We start from the raw sequence: 17,919 nt of genomic DNA on the forward strand, positions 1-17,919 counted from the left end.
TAATCTAATATAAACCACAAGGATCGTTAGTGAAATTTTGTCATTAACTTAACTAATGAAAATGAAGAGAGAAAAAAATTTCAACTGCGCTTGTTTTATTTTGGTAAGGTGTAATTTTTCTTTCGAAATTTGAGTGAATTGCTCATTAGAAATCTTTCCTCCAGTTAACCTGATGCTGTCTCAAATAATTTTTATTTTAATTATTTATATTACAATATAATAATTATATAATAATTTTCACGTTCAAAATGTTCAAGAATATTTACGTTTACAACTCTATGATCAAGTCTTTCACGATGAGTTCTCGTGTCAAAGACGCTGTTTCCATTTACAACGAAGCTCGGGTTATCGGGTTAAGACCGAATTCTTACACTGTTCCTTTTCTACTAAAGGGTGTGATCCGTTTAGGCAAATGTGGTTTGAGTCTAGGAAAGGGTATTCGTTGTGAAGCAATTATTATCGGGTTAAGTAACAATGTTGATGTGAGATTAGCGTTTGTTAAAATGTATGCATCTTGTGGGTGTGTTTCTGATGCACGTAAGGTGTTCGATGAAATGCGCGTGAGGGATTTAACAATTTGGAATGCAATGATGTCTGGGTATTGTAAAGCTGGTGAGGTGGATAAAGCACGCGACTTGTTTGATGTTATGCCTGAGAGAAATGTTGTTTCTTGGACTGCTTTGATTACTGGTTACGTTCACGCGAATAAGGCGTGTGAAGCTGTTGATATTTTTCGACGAATGGAACTTAATGGTGTGCAGCCTGATGAGGTCACGTTGTTGGTTGTACTATCGGCTTGTGCACAGCTGGGTGCGCTAGAGTTAGGTGAATCGATTCATTGTTATGTAAATGAAAATAATTTGCGCAAAAGTGTATCTCTTGAGAATGCACTCATTGACATGTACGCAAAATCAGGGAACATAAATAAGGCAATGGAAGTTTTCGAAAACATGAAGGATAGATGTGTTATAACGTGGACAACTGCGATTGCTGGATTAGCATTACATGGTTTTGCGAAAGAAGCTCTCAACATGTTTTCAAGAATGGAAAAAGCACGTGTGAAACCAAATGATGTCACGTTAATTGCGGTTCTTTCTGCTTGTAGTCATGGTGGGTTGGCCGAATCAGGTCGTTGGTATTTTAACAACTTGTTTCAACGATATGGGGTTAAACCAAGAATCGAACATTATGGTTGTATGATTGATTTACTATGTCAAGCTGGATGTTTATTGGAAGCACAAGAGGTACTAAATATGATGCCTTTTGAACCTAATGCTGCGATTTGGGGTTCAATTCTGGCAGCATCTAGATTGTATAAAAATGTGAAACTTGGTGAAAAGGCGTTGGGACAATTGATGAGATTAGAGCCACGTAATAGTGGGAATTTTTCGCTGTTGTCGAATTTATATGCTGACGAGGGTCATTGGAATGAGTCTGGGTTGATAAGGAAAGCGATGAGGGAGAATGGTGTGAAGAAGATAGCGGGTGCGAGTTGCATTGAGTTGGATAGTCGAGTTCATGAATTTATTTCCGGGATTCGTTCACATATTCAATCTGAGGAAATACTCGAAGTTTTGGTTCTGTTAAGTAGACAAATGGTGGTGACAAATATTCATATTTAGATATAGGTATCAGGTGTATCTAAATCTGCACAGTATCCGTCAAGAAAAACAAGATACGTATATAATCATACATACTACTTGTCACTCTGTACAGTATGTTGTGTGTATAGTACTAATAGTATATGTAGTATTGTCAACATTGTAGGCTACATGAATTTATTAAGAGTGGACAAATCATGCTTAAAAGTCAAAGCCCAAGCAATTTTATCCCTGGATAACTGATATAATGTTACATATTTGGCATAATCATTTCATGTAGTTAGAAAATATACAGTTTTCATTTGAGGTAATTCAGAAAGTGATGTTGTATCGGTTCATTTAATGAGTAAATCTGATCTGATGAAAGGGATAAGGGCAAGGTTGCAGAAATCGGTTCTCGGGGAGTTCTCGGCAGGGTCTCCAAAACGAGAACTCGGAGAACTTGGGGAGTTATCGGCGGTTGACTTTTGTTGACTTTTGAGATTTTACCGAGTTTTTTCCGAGATTTGACCGATTTTTTCGAGATTTGACCGATTTTTCCGAGATTTGACCATTTTTTCGAGATTTGACCGATTTTTTGGAGATTTGACCGACTTTTGGTCGTTGACCGATTTTTGGCCGACTTCTGTATGATAAGTAGATGATGGATAATGATGTGTTCTCGCACCTCAATGGCTTTTTGATCAGGTCAAAAGTCAAAACCTTCGAACCATGTAGCTCCATGATTTTATTGCTAACATTTGGACCACCTTCACATATTAGGGTTTATTGGATTTTCATATCTTCTTTGCGTATCCTCTTTTTGATGCTCTTTTCTTTGGCATGATGTTACCTGTAAGGCTGTAACAGAGATGGTATGCTTGAAATATTCATGTGTTAGTTTAGTAAAGGCAGTTTGTTACATGTGATGTGTATGGTAGATGTTGTAACCACTGTAGGTGTAAGGATAGTTATAATCACGTGTTATAAGGCTGATAAGGTGCTGTTTTGGACCATGTGTTGTAAGGCAACATTTATGATAGTTTAAGTATATGAAGTTGACGGAGATGGTGTTAGCAAATAGGTCACGTATGATAGTTTAAGTATGATCGGACAAATCCGTGTAATTATAATTATAATATAATAATATTATAATTACATTTTTTAGTTTATAACCAAAGTTGATACTCTCTATATATTAGTGCTTTCCACATACACTGGATCACCTTTTACCACCTTTTCGATAATGTCTTGATTGTGCCAAATATAATCTGAGTTATGTAATACCCTCATCTAGTGTGGTAGGTGGTTAATCAGCCATTGTGCGGTTACCAGAAATGTAAGTAGGCTACGGATCCGTTAGCGTATTAAGCAGTGATAAAATATTGAAGTTATACGATCTGTTCAGTCGAGTTTAAATGTGACTGCCCAGATTTTGAACTGTAGGAGTCAGTTCATTACTTTTCTTTGCCATACGTAAATGTTTCTTTGAAAAACATTTGGTTCCAAAAAGGTGGTAAAAGGTGGAAAATGAAGTAGCATGTTATCTGAGTAGCCTATAACCATCTTTATAATCGGATACTTATCATGTGATTAGGCAAGGTTTAAATTTATTTTTATGGGCTCCTAATACAAATGGTTTAAAGCAGCACAATCTTTAATAGAATTTACATTAACAACATCTGTATTCATTTTGGTAAGGGCATTTTTCCTTAGACATTTGTATATCTTGTGCAAAAAACTATATCTTGGTGTAATAGCTAGGAAATTGTGTGAACCTGAGATCAAGAGTTTACCATTAATTTGGAGTCGAATTAACTGGTTTCCATCCGGTAAAATAACACCATAATCATCATGTTTCATTGTTATAATGTTTTACCATCTACATGCAATGTACACAGAATATACATTGGTTTTCTTAGAACAACCACAATGAATAATCCACAAGCATGACCTTATATGCCAGATTAGAAAAAATAAATATCCAAAATCAGCACTAGATGTGTCATTCAAAAAAAAAAAAAAAAAAAAAAAAAAAAAAAAAAAAAAAAAATCAGCACTGGATGTTTTTCTCTTGAAAATTGCAGGAATTCAACAAAGATGATGATTCATATTCATATTCATATAATTATTATAATATCTATAGAAATCAAAGGAATATGGTATTAAAAAGTATTGAGAAAGGCTTGCTGAAAGCAGGCCAAGAGCAAACAAGCACAACACTGGCTCCATAACAGAACAAAATTGGGCACTAATAAACCCAGATGTACTGCCAACTATTATCAGCATCAGCATGAATTATTAATACAACTGAAAATTCTTGTAAAACTAAGCCCGTTGCTTTTGGTCTATGAAGCATCAGTTTCATTTGCGAAAATACGGTGGTGTGCGACTATACCCGAACACCCGACTCAGATATCCTTGTTATTCTTTTGTCCATAGCAACTCTATTGTCTTTTAATAATGATGCCATTTTAGCAACCTGATCAATTGGTGTAACCAGAAAATTAGTTAAAATTTAACATACACTGCATATATAATCAGATTATGTACACAACTAGTAATAACTAGTTGTTGAACCCTCGCTTAGCGGCGGGGGTTTGGTTTTCAATGTATTTTATTGCATTTAGTTTGTAAAATTATTTCGTGGCTAAAGAATGATGTCGTTGAAGCGCAACTCGAGTCGAACTAAAAGGTATAACCCGTGAAAGATTTAAATGTTATTTTAAATTAACAATATGTGTCCATCTCCACGTTTAGCTATGGAATTATCGACATTTTGAAAAATTTAACGCAAAATCAACGTGTATGAAAAGTACCCCAAATATTTAGCGTTTTTTAAAAAGCGTCCGTTTTGCGTATAGTTAGTGACATTGTGTTCCTAAAATTATTTCGAGTTTAACGATGGTGTCGGAAAATTTTAACTCGTTGCGAGCGAGAAGATATGACCCGTTGAATATTTGGGTGGAGTTTATTCAAGTTTTTTTATGAAAATGGTTATTTGACACTTACCCCCTGTTTGGGGGGTCGATTTGAATATTTGAAAAAAGTGTGGGGGGCTTCGTTGGTGTAATGAAATTTAATTAGAATTAAAAAAAAAAGATGAAAGGACAAAAATGCCCCTAGTCACTATTCATCATTTTTGTCTATGAGATAATATAGTAATATACAAGTACTATGAGCATACAACTAAGATTAGTCTAACTCTAGTATATATCTTTGTACTTGTATCTAGGGATGGCAATGGATCGGATATGGATCGGGTGATGCCATATCCATATCCATATCCATTTAGTATTTGTTCATCCATATCCATATCCAATTAATTGTTGTTTATCCATCCATATCCATATCCACTGGATTAAGCGGGTTAATGGATATCCGTTGAATATTAAAAAGAAGTTAAAATATTGCTTAATATGCGATGGAAAAAAATGTAGTATAGCAAAAATATATATAACATGACATAATAAAAATATATCCACAAGAATGTTTAACATTTGTTGAAAACAGAGCACATTTTTTTAATTTACTATTAAACATAGATTTATGAAAAATTAAATATGTAATTTGTTCGTTTATTTTGTGAGAGATACATGTTTTAATGTACCATATCATAGTTATTTCATCATAGCGTTAAAACATATTGTAATTCTAACGGTAAATGCATTTGTAATAGTATATATGTAAGCCTATAATATATATTTTGTGTATTTGTATATGTATTTCGGGTGTTAATGGATATATCCATGGATGAAACATTTCATCCATGTCCATATCCATATCCATTTTGGTTCATCCATATCCGTATCCATATCCATTAAAGTTCATCCATATCCATTATGAAGCGGGTGGATCGGATGGATATCCGCTGGATCGGGTGGCCATTGCCATCCCTACTTGTATCCCTTAACATACAATAATACAATACAATATCTATGTTATTATAATATATAGGTGACAAATTTTACCTATTTACTTGTGACTGGTTTGATTTGGGTTACATGAAATATCTCTAACGGGTCAAGTAGACCTAATCGAAAATTTTGTTAGGAAAATGATGAAATGGGTCAAAGGCCATATGACCTAACTATGTTGATCAAAAAATTAGACTAGTAAAAAAATACAATAATTGGATATACAGTTTTTGGGTCAACCCAACCTACAAACTATACCACTTATATATAAGACAAATATGCAGGATGATGACTTTACCTCTCGTCGCAGATGCAGAGCATCTACACCGGGAATTTCTCGCAAATCAGCCACGAGATCTGTTTAAATTGCAAAAGATATAATGTACATTCATGTTACTATAATGGAATTTTTATATGCTATATATTTATAATTTTATAATAGAAGAAAAAGTGAATCCAGTTATCCGCAAAAATATCAGGTTTGAAGGCTACTTACCATTAGCTTGACCCTCAATCTTGTGAACCGATTTAGCAAGACTTTTAATTTGACCTCCAGTATTCCTGCATATTAAGATTACTTTACAAGATTATTACTTTATACAGCATTTTAAAATCCTCGATTAATTCTTTTTTAGAAGCAAATCAACTAACATATTCCAAAATCCCCTAAATCGATAAACGCCAGTGAATGGATCAAAATCAGACTTAGTTGGTCAAAGTCGGATTTAGTAGGTCAAAATTGGTGAAAGTTAAAGTTGTAAACATTTTAATATGAATTTAAACTACATAACTTTAGTGTATTTGGACAACTGGACCATAATGTTTATGTTTCTACAAGGTTATTTTGTTTATGTTTATTGTTTTCTTCTACATTTACACATATAATTCTGAAAGTCATTATTTAATGCAGACTGCAGAGAAAGTCCAATCCGATTAATCTCCGATTTGGCCAATTAATCTCTACAAGATTCTGGCCTATTAATCCCAGATTAGCGATTTTAAAAATCCTGACTTTAGACTAGGCATAACATGCATCCTATCTCAGATGAAAGCGACCATAGTTGACTCTACACATATTGGTGAAGTTTCGACTATTAGTAACGCGCCTAAAATATCCTTTTACAAACAAAATAGTAGCAAATGCCTTTAACATTCATTTTTCATTTTCATTTAAAACAACAATTAAACATCTCAAAATAACTATAGTTAAAGAGACATCCAAAATATGTGCTATACTGCTATCATGCATTTTTCACAGGATTTAGTATACCTCAGTTCTCCATAGCCATAATTCATTTCTTTCTCAGCAAGAGCAGCCCTTTCAAGTAGCTTCTCACTCTCTTTCTTCATCAGCTGAACTGAAATGCTTAAATCATTTACGTTGTTAGCAGCTTTTGTAAGCTGTGCCTGCATGTACATTTTGCAACAAAAAAGTATATTTCAGACATAAAGGTACAACCTTATAATTAACCACATTGGAAAAGTTGATAGATTATAAGCCAATAGATAGATTGAGGTGGAGTAAGTACCTCCTCGGTCTGAAATCGACCCAAAGTTCGACGGAACAAGAATCTTCTAGGGCCTGCAGTCAAGAAAAAATATAAATAAGCCAAAATTTTGTCACTTAAATTTCAACCAGAACAACTTTCAAGCAAACAGATCATAATAAGATTAAAAGTTGCCCAGTGTAATTTAAATGGTATAGGACCCTCCGAAACCATTTTATTGAATTTATTGAAAATATTGTGATTTCTGAAATAATATTTGGCACACTAATATAATATTTGTTGACTTCCAATATTTGTTGACTTCTAAGAGTTCATGGTAGTAACTTGGATATTCAAGGTACAAATATCCAGGTTAAAAATGCAGGTATTCATAACAGATATAACTTATATAACAAAGAATAATACATATGCCTTGTGAACAAGTTGAATATCATAAAGGAAATAGACGCTTTTGCTACCTCTCATGAGGAAGAGACCGGCTGTAATCGCAATTCCAGCAGTCAATGTTGAGTGTTCTCTCGCAATTGTAATCTGATCTGTTAAGGCGCAAACATGAAAGAAAAATAGGTCATGATCATATACCAAAATAATCTACAGATAATTACAGAAACAATATATAATTTGAAACAAAACATAGAGCAGGTTACGTTTTGCAATAAGGATTTATTAACCGAAAGTTCAAGAAATATCTTATACAAAATAACAATAGGCGGCATTACTGTAATACTGTGGCTGGTTGTGTATTATAAAAAACACTTTTAGCAGTTCTAAAAGATGTCACCTTTAATCTTGCTGAAGACCAAGTCTTCATAGATCCTATACTGTGATGTGTAATGAAGTACATGATCCTGGAAAAGTGAACATGAAAAAATAACACTCAAAACAGGTTTTAAGTTTTAACAATGTTAGGGGCTGTTTATTTATGCATTAATGAGGCTGAGGTGAATGGTCAGCTTTTTCGGTCAACCAATAGGCCGTTTACTTTCGTATTAAATTAATGAAATGACATTATACATGAATTAATCGGTCATGTGAAATTGTAGACTAGTCCCCATATGGCCTTGCTTTTTCCAAAACTTTCCATCATTACCCTTTCTCTTTTACTCTTATTTCACCTTTTATTTGCTTCTCTTTAAAAACTCTACAGATATTATCCCTAAAATAGTTTCTTGTCCCTTTCATTCTTATTTCTTTTCTCAAAATTGTTTCACCATCATTTGACATAAGTAATCGATCTACTTTTTATTCACAACCACACTTGTTTCTTTTCCCAAAATGGTTTACAACCATTCTTGATCTACAGTAAGAAGCGTGCCTCATTTTTAATTTCACTATTACTTATCATCCTACTAGATCCATGAAATACAGGAACAACAACCACCAAAAATAACAAGAGTGTAATTTGGGTTTGAGTTTCTTCACATCAAAGTTTCTTGTTTAATTTTGTAATAATTTGGGTTTGTAATTCGAGTATATTGAAATTGATTTTTGTTTGTATTATCAAGTCTAGCATCAGTAAACACGAATTTACAGATGAAAGGCTTTCAATATAGAAATTTGCTACAATGTATTAAATGGCAAAAGGAATTAAAAGCTTTATATTTTTCATTAGATAGAAATATATTGTTTTTTCAGTTAAGGGATAAAATAGACAATTTTATCATTCAGACTTTTTATTCGGCACAAAAAAGTAAACAACATTATTCATTAACTGATTACTACATATAGTTTTTCTTACTCATAATGCCATCTATATCCATTTAGAACTTAATGAGAAATAAAGTAAACAGCCCCTTAGTAGTAGAAACAAGAAAGACAAACCAAAACGTTTTGTTAGCCAAAGGGTCATTGGCGTAGCCGTACCGAGGTAACCCCTCAACTTAGAGGCTGTGAGTTCAAGTCCAGGGATGGATATTTGTATATATATTTGTGTCCGGTGTGTGAGTTTGCGTTTAAAAAAAAGGACAACTGGAAACAAATCACAAGAACCATAGGGAATACATACATATTACATATCTATCAATATTTGTAGATGTTAATGAGGTAGAGCATGGTTATAATAATTATAAATAATTCAAAATCCAAAATTGAATAATTTACAAACAATCAGAGTACTAAATTTCCTAATTACCTAATTAGGTAATCATAATTAACCATCATCATCTCCCTCATATATACGACATATTGAAACCCTAAATTTAAGTAAACAATGTACGAGCAATTAAACACACACACACATATATATAAATATATGTATTGATAGAAATAGAATAGAATACCTGAAGAGTTCGGATATGAGTGGATGAATTATGTTGCAGCTCACGGGCGGAACGAACGGCGGAATCGGCAGATTCCTGTACCGTACGAGGCAGATCTTCTGAAATGTAAGTGTGCCATGACTTGTCTAGCTGGTGATTTTCCGGTGTACCTTCGCCGGAATCAGGAGGTGTATTAGCGGCAACTTCGCCGTCGATCATTTTCTCCGCCCTTTCAAAGAAGTATTCGGTTGATTAAACTTCCTCTTTATTCTTTCCTTGCTTTTTTTCACTAGATTCAATATCATATTTTCATTTTCTTTATCAAATTATCAATATTAATTAATAATTTATTTATTATTTATTATTATTATTATTATTATTATTATTATTATTATTATTATTATTATTATTATTATTATTATTATTATTATTATTATTATTATAATAATAATAATAATAAACTTAAAAGTTTTAAAACTTACAAAAAATTAGTGGGAAGCCTAGAGACAATCTGGGCCCCCACACCTCTAGCAATAGCAAAACCTATCCTAGTAAAAATAATTACTAGAAAGGTGATTCTCGCACATCACTTTTCGATGTATCTACACTTTTATCTCATAAATCATAATGTAACGGTGATTCATTTCAAGGTTCTGTCTATTAATCACATAAGTAATTTTGTTCTGCACACGCATTGCAGGAGTGTCTTCGTTATACGTAGGGCATGCTTTATAGCCTTGGCCACTCCAACCAGACAAACTACTACGGGCAGGATAATCGTGATGGTCGAAACAAGAATTGCTTTCAATGTAAACAACGTGTTTGAAACTGAGTCTCTCGTAAGAACTCCTTCGTACCATAACGTCTTCAATTCATCAACCAAAGGCCTCAAGTAAACATCAATATCTTTTCTAGATGATTTGGGACCAAGAATTAACAAAGTTAACATTAGAGAACTTTCTTGCATACATATCCACGGAGGCGTATTGTACGTTGTCAATATTACTGGCCACATACTGTAAGACGAACTCAAGTTGCCGAACGAATTGAAACCATCATCAGCCAACCCTAGTCTGACATTTCTGGGTTCTTGTGCAAAATCCGGATATCTTTCGTCAATTTCTTTCCACACTCGACCATCTACCGGATGACGCATCTTACCCTCTTCCTTGCACTGTCCAATAGCATGCCAAGTCATAGACTTTGCAGTATGTCTGGAACTATACAAACGTTTAAGTCTTAGAGTTATAGGAAAATAGAGCAAATTTTTTTATTAGCAACTTTCTTCCCCGTTGTGCGTTCTACTTTCCATTTACTCTCATTATATATATATATATATATATATATATATATATATATATATATATATATATATATAGGGGTAGGATCAATGGGGAAGTAACCAATCGGGGGGAAGCGGGGGGAAGCAAAAAAAAAATTTCATTTTTTTGAATTTTTTTTTTCCGGCATCAAGATCACACGAAAATATGAACATTTAGAAGAGACACCCCGTGATGAATGTTATTATTTAGGCGGGAAAACGATCGACAAAAATAACATTCAATATAATATTGTTCGTGAAGAATATGAACGTTTTTTTTCATGTTTTGTGAAGTGAAATTTAGCCCGATTTAGAGTTTAGGGTTTAGAGTTTAGGGTTTGGTGTTTTGGGTTTATTCCATAAACCCAAAACACCAAACCCTAAACCGTTCGTGTTAAAAACTCAATCTAAATCCTAAATCTAAACCCTAAATCTAAACCCTAAACCCTAAATTTCTAAACCCTAATATCTAAACCCTATAAACCCTGATATCTAAACCCTAATATCTAAACTCCAATAGCTAAAACCTCAAAATACGCTCGAAAAACACGATAATTGTTATATATTACTTCTTCGAACGTTTTCCCGCCAAAATAAAAACATTTATCAAAAAGTGTCTCTACTAAATGTTCATATTTTCATCTCATCTATAATGTTCGTGAACAAATTTTTTTCAAAAAACGAAAAAAAAAAAAAGTTTTTGCTTCCCCCCGCTTCCCCCCGAATGGTTACTTCCCTCTTGATCCTACCACTATATATATATATATATATATATATATATATATATATATATATATATATATATATATATATATATATATATATATATATATATATAAATTTCGTTTTTTGAAATTTCGTATGATCAAGAGGGAAGTAACCAATCGGGGAGAAGCGGGGGGAAGAAAAAAAAAATTCGTTTTTTGAAAAACTTTATTCACGAACATTATAAATTGGATGAAAATATGAACATTTAATAAAGACACTTTGTGATAAATATTTTTATTTTGGCGGGAAAACGCTCGAAAAAGTAATATATAACAATTATCGTGTTTTTCGAGCGTATGTTGAGGTTTTAGATATTAGGGTTTAGATATTACGGTTTATAGGGTTTAGATATTAGGGTTTAGAAATTTAGGGTTTAGATTTAGAATTTAGATTGAGTTTTTAACACGAACGATTTAGAGTTTTGGGTTTAGGGTTTTGGGTTTAGGGACTAAACCCAAAACACCAAACCCTAAACCCTAAACTCTAAATCGGGCTAAATTTTACTTCACAAAACATGAAGAAAAAAAAAACGTTAACATTCTTCACGATCAATATTATCTAGAATGTTATTTTTGTCGATCGTTTTTCCGCCTAAATAATAACATTCATCACGAAGTATCTTTTTTAGATGTTCATATTTTTGTGTGATCTTGATGCCTGAAAAAAAATTCCAAAAAAAACGAAAAAAAATAAAATATTGCTTCCCCCCGATTGGTTATTTCCCCATTGATCATGCCTATATATATATATATATATATATATATATATATATATATATATATATATATATATATATATATGTAGGTGGTAACTTATACAAAAAAAAGCATTTTAATAGTCTATTACCCTAAAAGTCAACAGCAGTCAACAGCATTGTAACAGTTTACCATTTCAAACCCTAAAAGTCAATAGCAGTCAACCTTTATATAAAAAGGTGGTAATGTATACCCAAAAGCATTTTAATATTACTCTAAAAGTCAACAGCAGTCAACAACATTGTAATAGTTTACCATTTCAAACCCTAAAAGTCAACAGCAGTCAACATTCATGTTATGTATTTAATATTAGTTGACTACATAGTGTGTAATTACTACAAAACTCTCACTAACATAACTGAAAAAATTATATAAGAATTAATCAGTGTTTGCTCTCGAATTACATAAGAAACTCAGAAACACAGTCAACAGCATAAGAAACTAAGAAATCGGAAATTCGGATGCAATTAACCCAAATAATAAACATGTTCAAACTAAATGAATTCAAATGCAATTAGTTAATAATGACAACCTTATTCGTTACTAAGTCTTCAAAACACACCATAACCCTAACTAAAATCTACCTTAGTCCGTTCAAAAAAAAAAATTACCTCAAAACTAAATCACCATAATCACTGTACCATTACAGAATCGTTCAATTAAGATCGTTTAAACTGAACTAAATCACCATAATCACTGAACTACTAAATCTAAATAATTTAAACTAACCCAAAACACCAAACTTTAATTTTGAAAATTAAATGAAAAACATACCTTGTTAGTGATTTAAGATGGAAGAAATGGTTGGATTTGGTGTTTCTTGAACTTGAAATTGCATCAGTTTGCCGATATGTTCGAAGGAAAAAGATGAGGTGTAAAAGTGAGGCGGTGTAAAAGTGAGGAAATTGATCGAACTTTTTTTAGGGACGACAATTGGGGATGACTTGTTGTCCCTAATACCCTTGGAGGGAAAAAAATTTCGCTGAACCCGCCTATTTTTGGTTGAAAATTTTAAATATTTTATATATTTATTATTTAAAAAATCTATTTATTTATATTACTTATATAAATTAATATTAACTTATATAAATTAATATTAACTTATATAATTATTAACTTTACTTTTTAAATTTTTTATAAAATTAATATTTTGTGAAATATTTACTTATATATTATATTTACTTATATAAATATCTACTTACATACAATAATATTTGTTTAAAATTGATATTTATTTATATTTACTTAAAAATATATACTCATTAACATAAATATTTTATTTAATCATATAAATATATATAAATATATTTACGTATATAAAAAAGCCGTCTAGACATATCGACGTCATAAACATCATCATCGTTATCATCATCGTCACATATCACCATCATCGATCATCATCGTCATCATCCTCGTCAACATATACACACTGATATATTAGGCCGTTAGATTACGCTGTTATCTTACGCAGTTAGATTACGCCGTTATATTAAGCCGTTATCATCATCGTCACATATCATTGTCATCATCATCGTTACATTTGACGTCAAATCTTTGGCGGGAAACTTGGATGGTGGTTTTGGGGGCGGGAAAATTCTTCTATATAACAACCCCCTAATCACAACACTAGATGACTGCAACAACATGGATGAAGATTATCAGTATGGTCGACGGGAAACTTTGGGTGTGAAATCTTGTCGAACTTGTGGTTCAAATATGGTTCTCAAAACTTGCTTGACTGATGTTTACCAGTACGGTCGACGATATTGTGGTTGTGGTGGTAGGTTCGGGAGCTTGATGTCTGAACGTTGTAGAAGGCGAGAAATTTAGATTGATCCGCTCTGGTCTGATAGGGCGCTTGAAGTGATACCGCCATTGGTAAGGTCCAATAGAGCTCTAGAACGTTTACTCGAAATCGCAAAACGTCAAGCAAAAAGGTTGAAACTGATGTTAATTTGTAGCTTGGTAGCATTTGTGTTGTGTTTCATTTTCAAGTAACTGATGTAATTACTTTTGGTAGTAGTGTGTTGTCATTTGTAGTTTCAGAAGTAATTTCGGTTTCTAGTAACTCGTGTATTGTCATTTGGAAGTAACTGATGTATGTTCTTTTTAAAAATAATTTCTAGTTAACAATTATGTGTTATATATTATACGCCCTAATCACTAAACACTAAAGAAACCCTATTAATTATACCCTAAACCCTAATTAAACGTCGTTAATTATCATCATCGTCATCATCGTCGTCGTTGTCATCGTCGTTAAGTGTTAGTTTCAGTTTCTAGTGTATGTTGTATTTTCTTCAAGTTGGAATGAATGTTATATGTTGTTACATGAACATTGTTAATGTGTATGTGTGTGTGTGTGTGTGTGTGTGTGTATATATATATATATATATATATATATATATATATATATATATATATATATATATATATATATATATATATATATATATATATATATATATATATGGGCAGGATCAATAGGGAAGTAACCAATCGGGGGGAAGCAAATTTTTTTTTTCGTTTTTTTAGAATTTTTTTTGCTGGCATCAAGATCACACGAAAATATGAACATTTAGAAGAGATACTTCGTGATGAATGTTATTATTTAGGCGGGAAAACGATCGATAAAAATAACATTCAAGATAATATTGTTCGTGAAGATTATGAACGTTTTTTTTCATGTTTTGTGAAGTAAAATTTAGCCCGATTTAGAGTTTAGGGTTTAGGGTTTATGGTTTGGTGTTTTGGGTTTATTCCATAAACACAAAACACCAAACCCTAAACCCTAAACCCTAAACTCTAAACCGTTCGTGTTAAAAACTCAATCTAAATCCTAAATCGAAACCCTAAATCTAAACCCTAAACCCTAAATTTCTAAACCCTAATATCTAAACCCTATAAACCTTAATATCTAAACCCCAATAGCTAAAACCTCAATATACGCTCGAAAAACACGATAATTGTTATATATTACTTCTTCGAGCATTTTCCCGTCAAAATAATAACATTTATCACAAAGTGTCTCTACTAAATGTTCATATTTTCTTCTCATCTATAATGTTCGTGAATAAAGTTTTTTCAAAAAACGAAAAAAAAAGTTTTTGCTTCCCCCTGCTTCCCCCCGATTGGTTACTTCCCTCTTGATCCTACTACTATATATATATATATATATATATATATATATATATATATATATATATATATATATATATATATATATATATATATATATATATATATATATAGTGAAGTTTCGAATCTATAACTGGCAACACGAGTATACCCTTCAAGAATTCGGTGTGCTATCAGGCGTACCATATGATGGCAGAAATATCTATTTTCCCGGTGAAGACATCGAAACTCTTCCTCAAGATATTCCAAAATATGAAATGACCATACTAGTGTGTCGTACTGCGGTTTCATACAGGACCGTAGAACGTTCAGGCATCCTTGACGAATATCTTCGTACGGGAAATATTGCTACAAGAAATGAAATCATCCAGAGTAATATGTAACATCGTGAACCAAATGTCACTCGTTTGTCAATAGCTGAAGCCTGTCTTCACTATGGCATAACTCACAACATTAGAGTAAATATTGCTCATTTGGTCGCTTCTCGAATGAATCAGCTTCGTTATGCAGAAACAAGACCTCATCTTCCGTACAGAGCATTCCTGAACCGTCTATTTACTGTAAAGACCCGTCCTAATCCATCTGGACGAATATATTACATTTGGTTACATCGCGAGGTACTTGACCTCTATATGATACATTTTACAAACATTGCATTCGTTTTTAAAAGATAAACTTTCATTTCATCCAAAGTTGACTACATGCATACCATTTCATAATATATCCAACTATAATTGACTTAGTATTAATCTTGATGAACTCGATGACTCGAATGCAACGTCTTTTGAAATATGTCATGAATGACTCCAAGTAATATCTCTGAAATGAGCAAATGCACAGCGGAAGATTTCTTTCATACCTGAGAATAAACATACTTTAAAGTGTCAACCAAAAGGTTGGTGAGTTCATTAGTTTATCATAAACATTCATTTTCATAATTTTAATAGACCACAAGACTTCATATTTCCATTTCTCATAAACATACGTCCCATGCATAGAGATAAAAATCATTCATATGGATTGAACACCTGGTAACTGACATTAACAAGATGCATATAAGAATATCCCCTATCATTTTGGAAAATCCTTCGGACATGATAAAAACGAATTCGAAGTACTAAAGCATCCGGTACTTTGGATGGGATTCGTTAGGCCCAATAGATCTATCTTTAGGATTCGCGTCAATTAGGGATGCACTAATTCTCAAAATTAGTGATGTTCCCTAATTCTTAGGCTACCAAGCAAAAAGGGGTATATTCAGCTTCGATCATTCAACCATATAATGTAGTTTCGATTACTTGTGTCTATTTCGTAAAACATTTATAAAAGCGCATGTATTCTCAGTCCCAAAAATATATATTGCAAAAGCATTTAAAAAGGTAGTAATGAAACTCACAATACAATATTTTGTAGTAAAAATATTCATACGACGATACTGAACAATGCAGGGTTGGCCTTGGATTCACGAACCTATATCATTCGTATATATATTAAAACATATAATCGTAATTGAACAAATTTGTATATTATATCTTAAGTTATATATTATATATATTTAGTTTATGTATATATTCAAAATGATTAATATTTATATAGTTATATTAATATATTCATATTTATATACATAATTTGTTTAAATGTTATATTTAAAAATCGATATTTTTGTTATTTGTATGTATTTATATAAATATTATTAATAGGTTTGATATATATAGTTATGTGAAATTTTAATATTATTATAGTATATGTAATAAGTATATTTTATATAAAAAATATTTATCTATTTAAAAAGGTAGTTTTTGATATTAATAATGATAATTTTTAATAACAATACTCATTTTATTAATAATAATAATAATAATACTAAGTGATAATATTAATAATAATACTACTTACTAGTAATAATAATAATATTAGTAATATTAATATTAATAATAATAATCATAATTGTAATTATAATTATGATAATTATAATAAATGGTATCTAAAACATTCATTGGTAATAACAATAATAATAACAACTATAATACTAGTGATAATTATAATACTTTAAAATGATAAAATTAATAATAATTATAATAATAATAATAATAATAATAATAATAATAACATTAGTAATACTTGTAATAACATTAATTAATAATAATAATAAAACATAACAATAATAATAATAATAATAATAATAATAATAATAATAATAATAATAATAATAATAATAATAATAATAATAATAATAATAATAATAATAATAATAATAATAATAATGGAAATGAAAATTAAAGTGTATACCCTTTCAAAAATGCTTTTCTAAAAAGAGTTGCCCAGACGAGGCTCGAACCCATGACCTCTCGGACACCGGACAACACCCACGACCACTGGTCCAGTCACATTTTTCTGATTATACACTACACCTATTTTTATTTTACTTATTACATTGTTTCATCTTCTTCAACACCCTCTTTAAATAGCTAGTCGACCAAAGATTAGTGTAGCAAGATAACGTATTAAAATTTTGGATTTGTATAAGAATTTGAAATAATAAACCAACTGTGACTTCCAATTTAATAGCAAAAATCAGCGGAAAAAAATGAAAAGAATAAGCAGCCTGCATGTAGTGACCCGAACTTTTCCATGTTTATATATATTAAATGAAATTGTTATTTACATGATTAAG

General features: G+C 31.5%; 2 protein-coding genes across 2 annotated transcripts; one reads left to right on the forward strand and one right to left on the reverse strand.

Moving 5' to 3' along the window:
* Positions 1-242: 242 nt before the first annotated feature.
* On the forward strand, positions 243-1,846 carry LOC139855673 (pentatricopeptide repeat-containing protein At5g56310). Its single transcript, XM_071844917.1, has one exon. It carries the CDS (start codon positions 249-251, stop codon positions 1,620-1,622), a length of 1,374 nt encoding a protein of 457 aa, XP_071701018.1. The 5' UTR covers positions 243-248; the 3' UTR covers positions 1,623-1,846.
* Positions 1,847-3,670: 1,824 nt separating this feature from the next.
* Positions 3,671-9,556, reverse strand: LOC139853213 (RGS1-HXK1-interacting protein 1). Its single transcript, XM_071842592.1, has 8 exons — positions 9,285-9,556; positions 7,787-7,853; positions 7,464-7,541; positions 7,027-7,079; positions 6,768-6,904; positions 5,994-6,058; positions 5,796-5,854; positions 3,671-4,062 (listed from the first exon to the last, which is right to left on the reverse strand). The coding sequence occupies exons 1-8, from the start codon at positions 9,480-9,482 to the stop codon at positions 3,973-3,975; spliced, it is 747 nt and encodes a 248-aa protein (XP_071698693.1). The 5' UTR covers positions 9,483-9,556; the 3' UTR covers positions 3,671-3,972.
* Between the last annotated feature and the right edge of the window lie 8,363 nt (positions 9,557-17,919).

Source organism: Rutidosis leptorrhynchoides, chromosome 6 (genome assembly GCF_046630445.1).
Source record: "Rutidosis leptorrhynchoides isolate AG116_Rl617_1_P2 chromosome 6, CSIRO_AGI_Rlap_v1, whole genome shotgun sequence".
Lineage (NCBI taxonomy): Eukaryota > Viridiplantae > Streptophyta > Magnoliopsida > Asterales > Asteraceae > Rutidosis > Rutidosis leptorrhynchoides.

Bases quoted from the DNA above. Each gene is read 5' to 3' on its own strand.
- LOC139855673 (XM_071844917.1), top strand. From the start codon at position 249: ATGTTCAAGAATATTTACGTTTACAACTCTATGATCAAGTCTTTCACG.
- LOC139853213 (XM_071842592.1), bottom strand. From the start codon at position 9,482: ATGATCGACGGCGAAGTTGCCGCTAATACACCTCCTGATTCCGGCGAA. The intron at 7,542-7,786 runs GTGACATCTTTT...GCGCCTTAACAG, and splicing joins GGTCTTCAGCAAGATTAAAG to ATCAGATTACAATTGCGAGA. The intron at 6,905-7,026 runs GTACTTACTCCA...ATGTACATGCAG, and splicing joins GTCGATTTCAGACCGAGGAG to GCACAGCTTACAAAAGCTGC.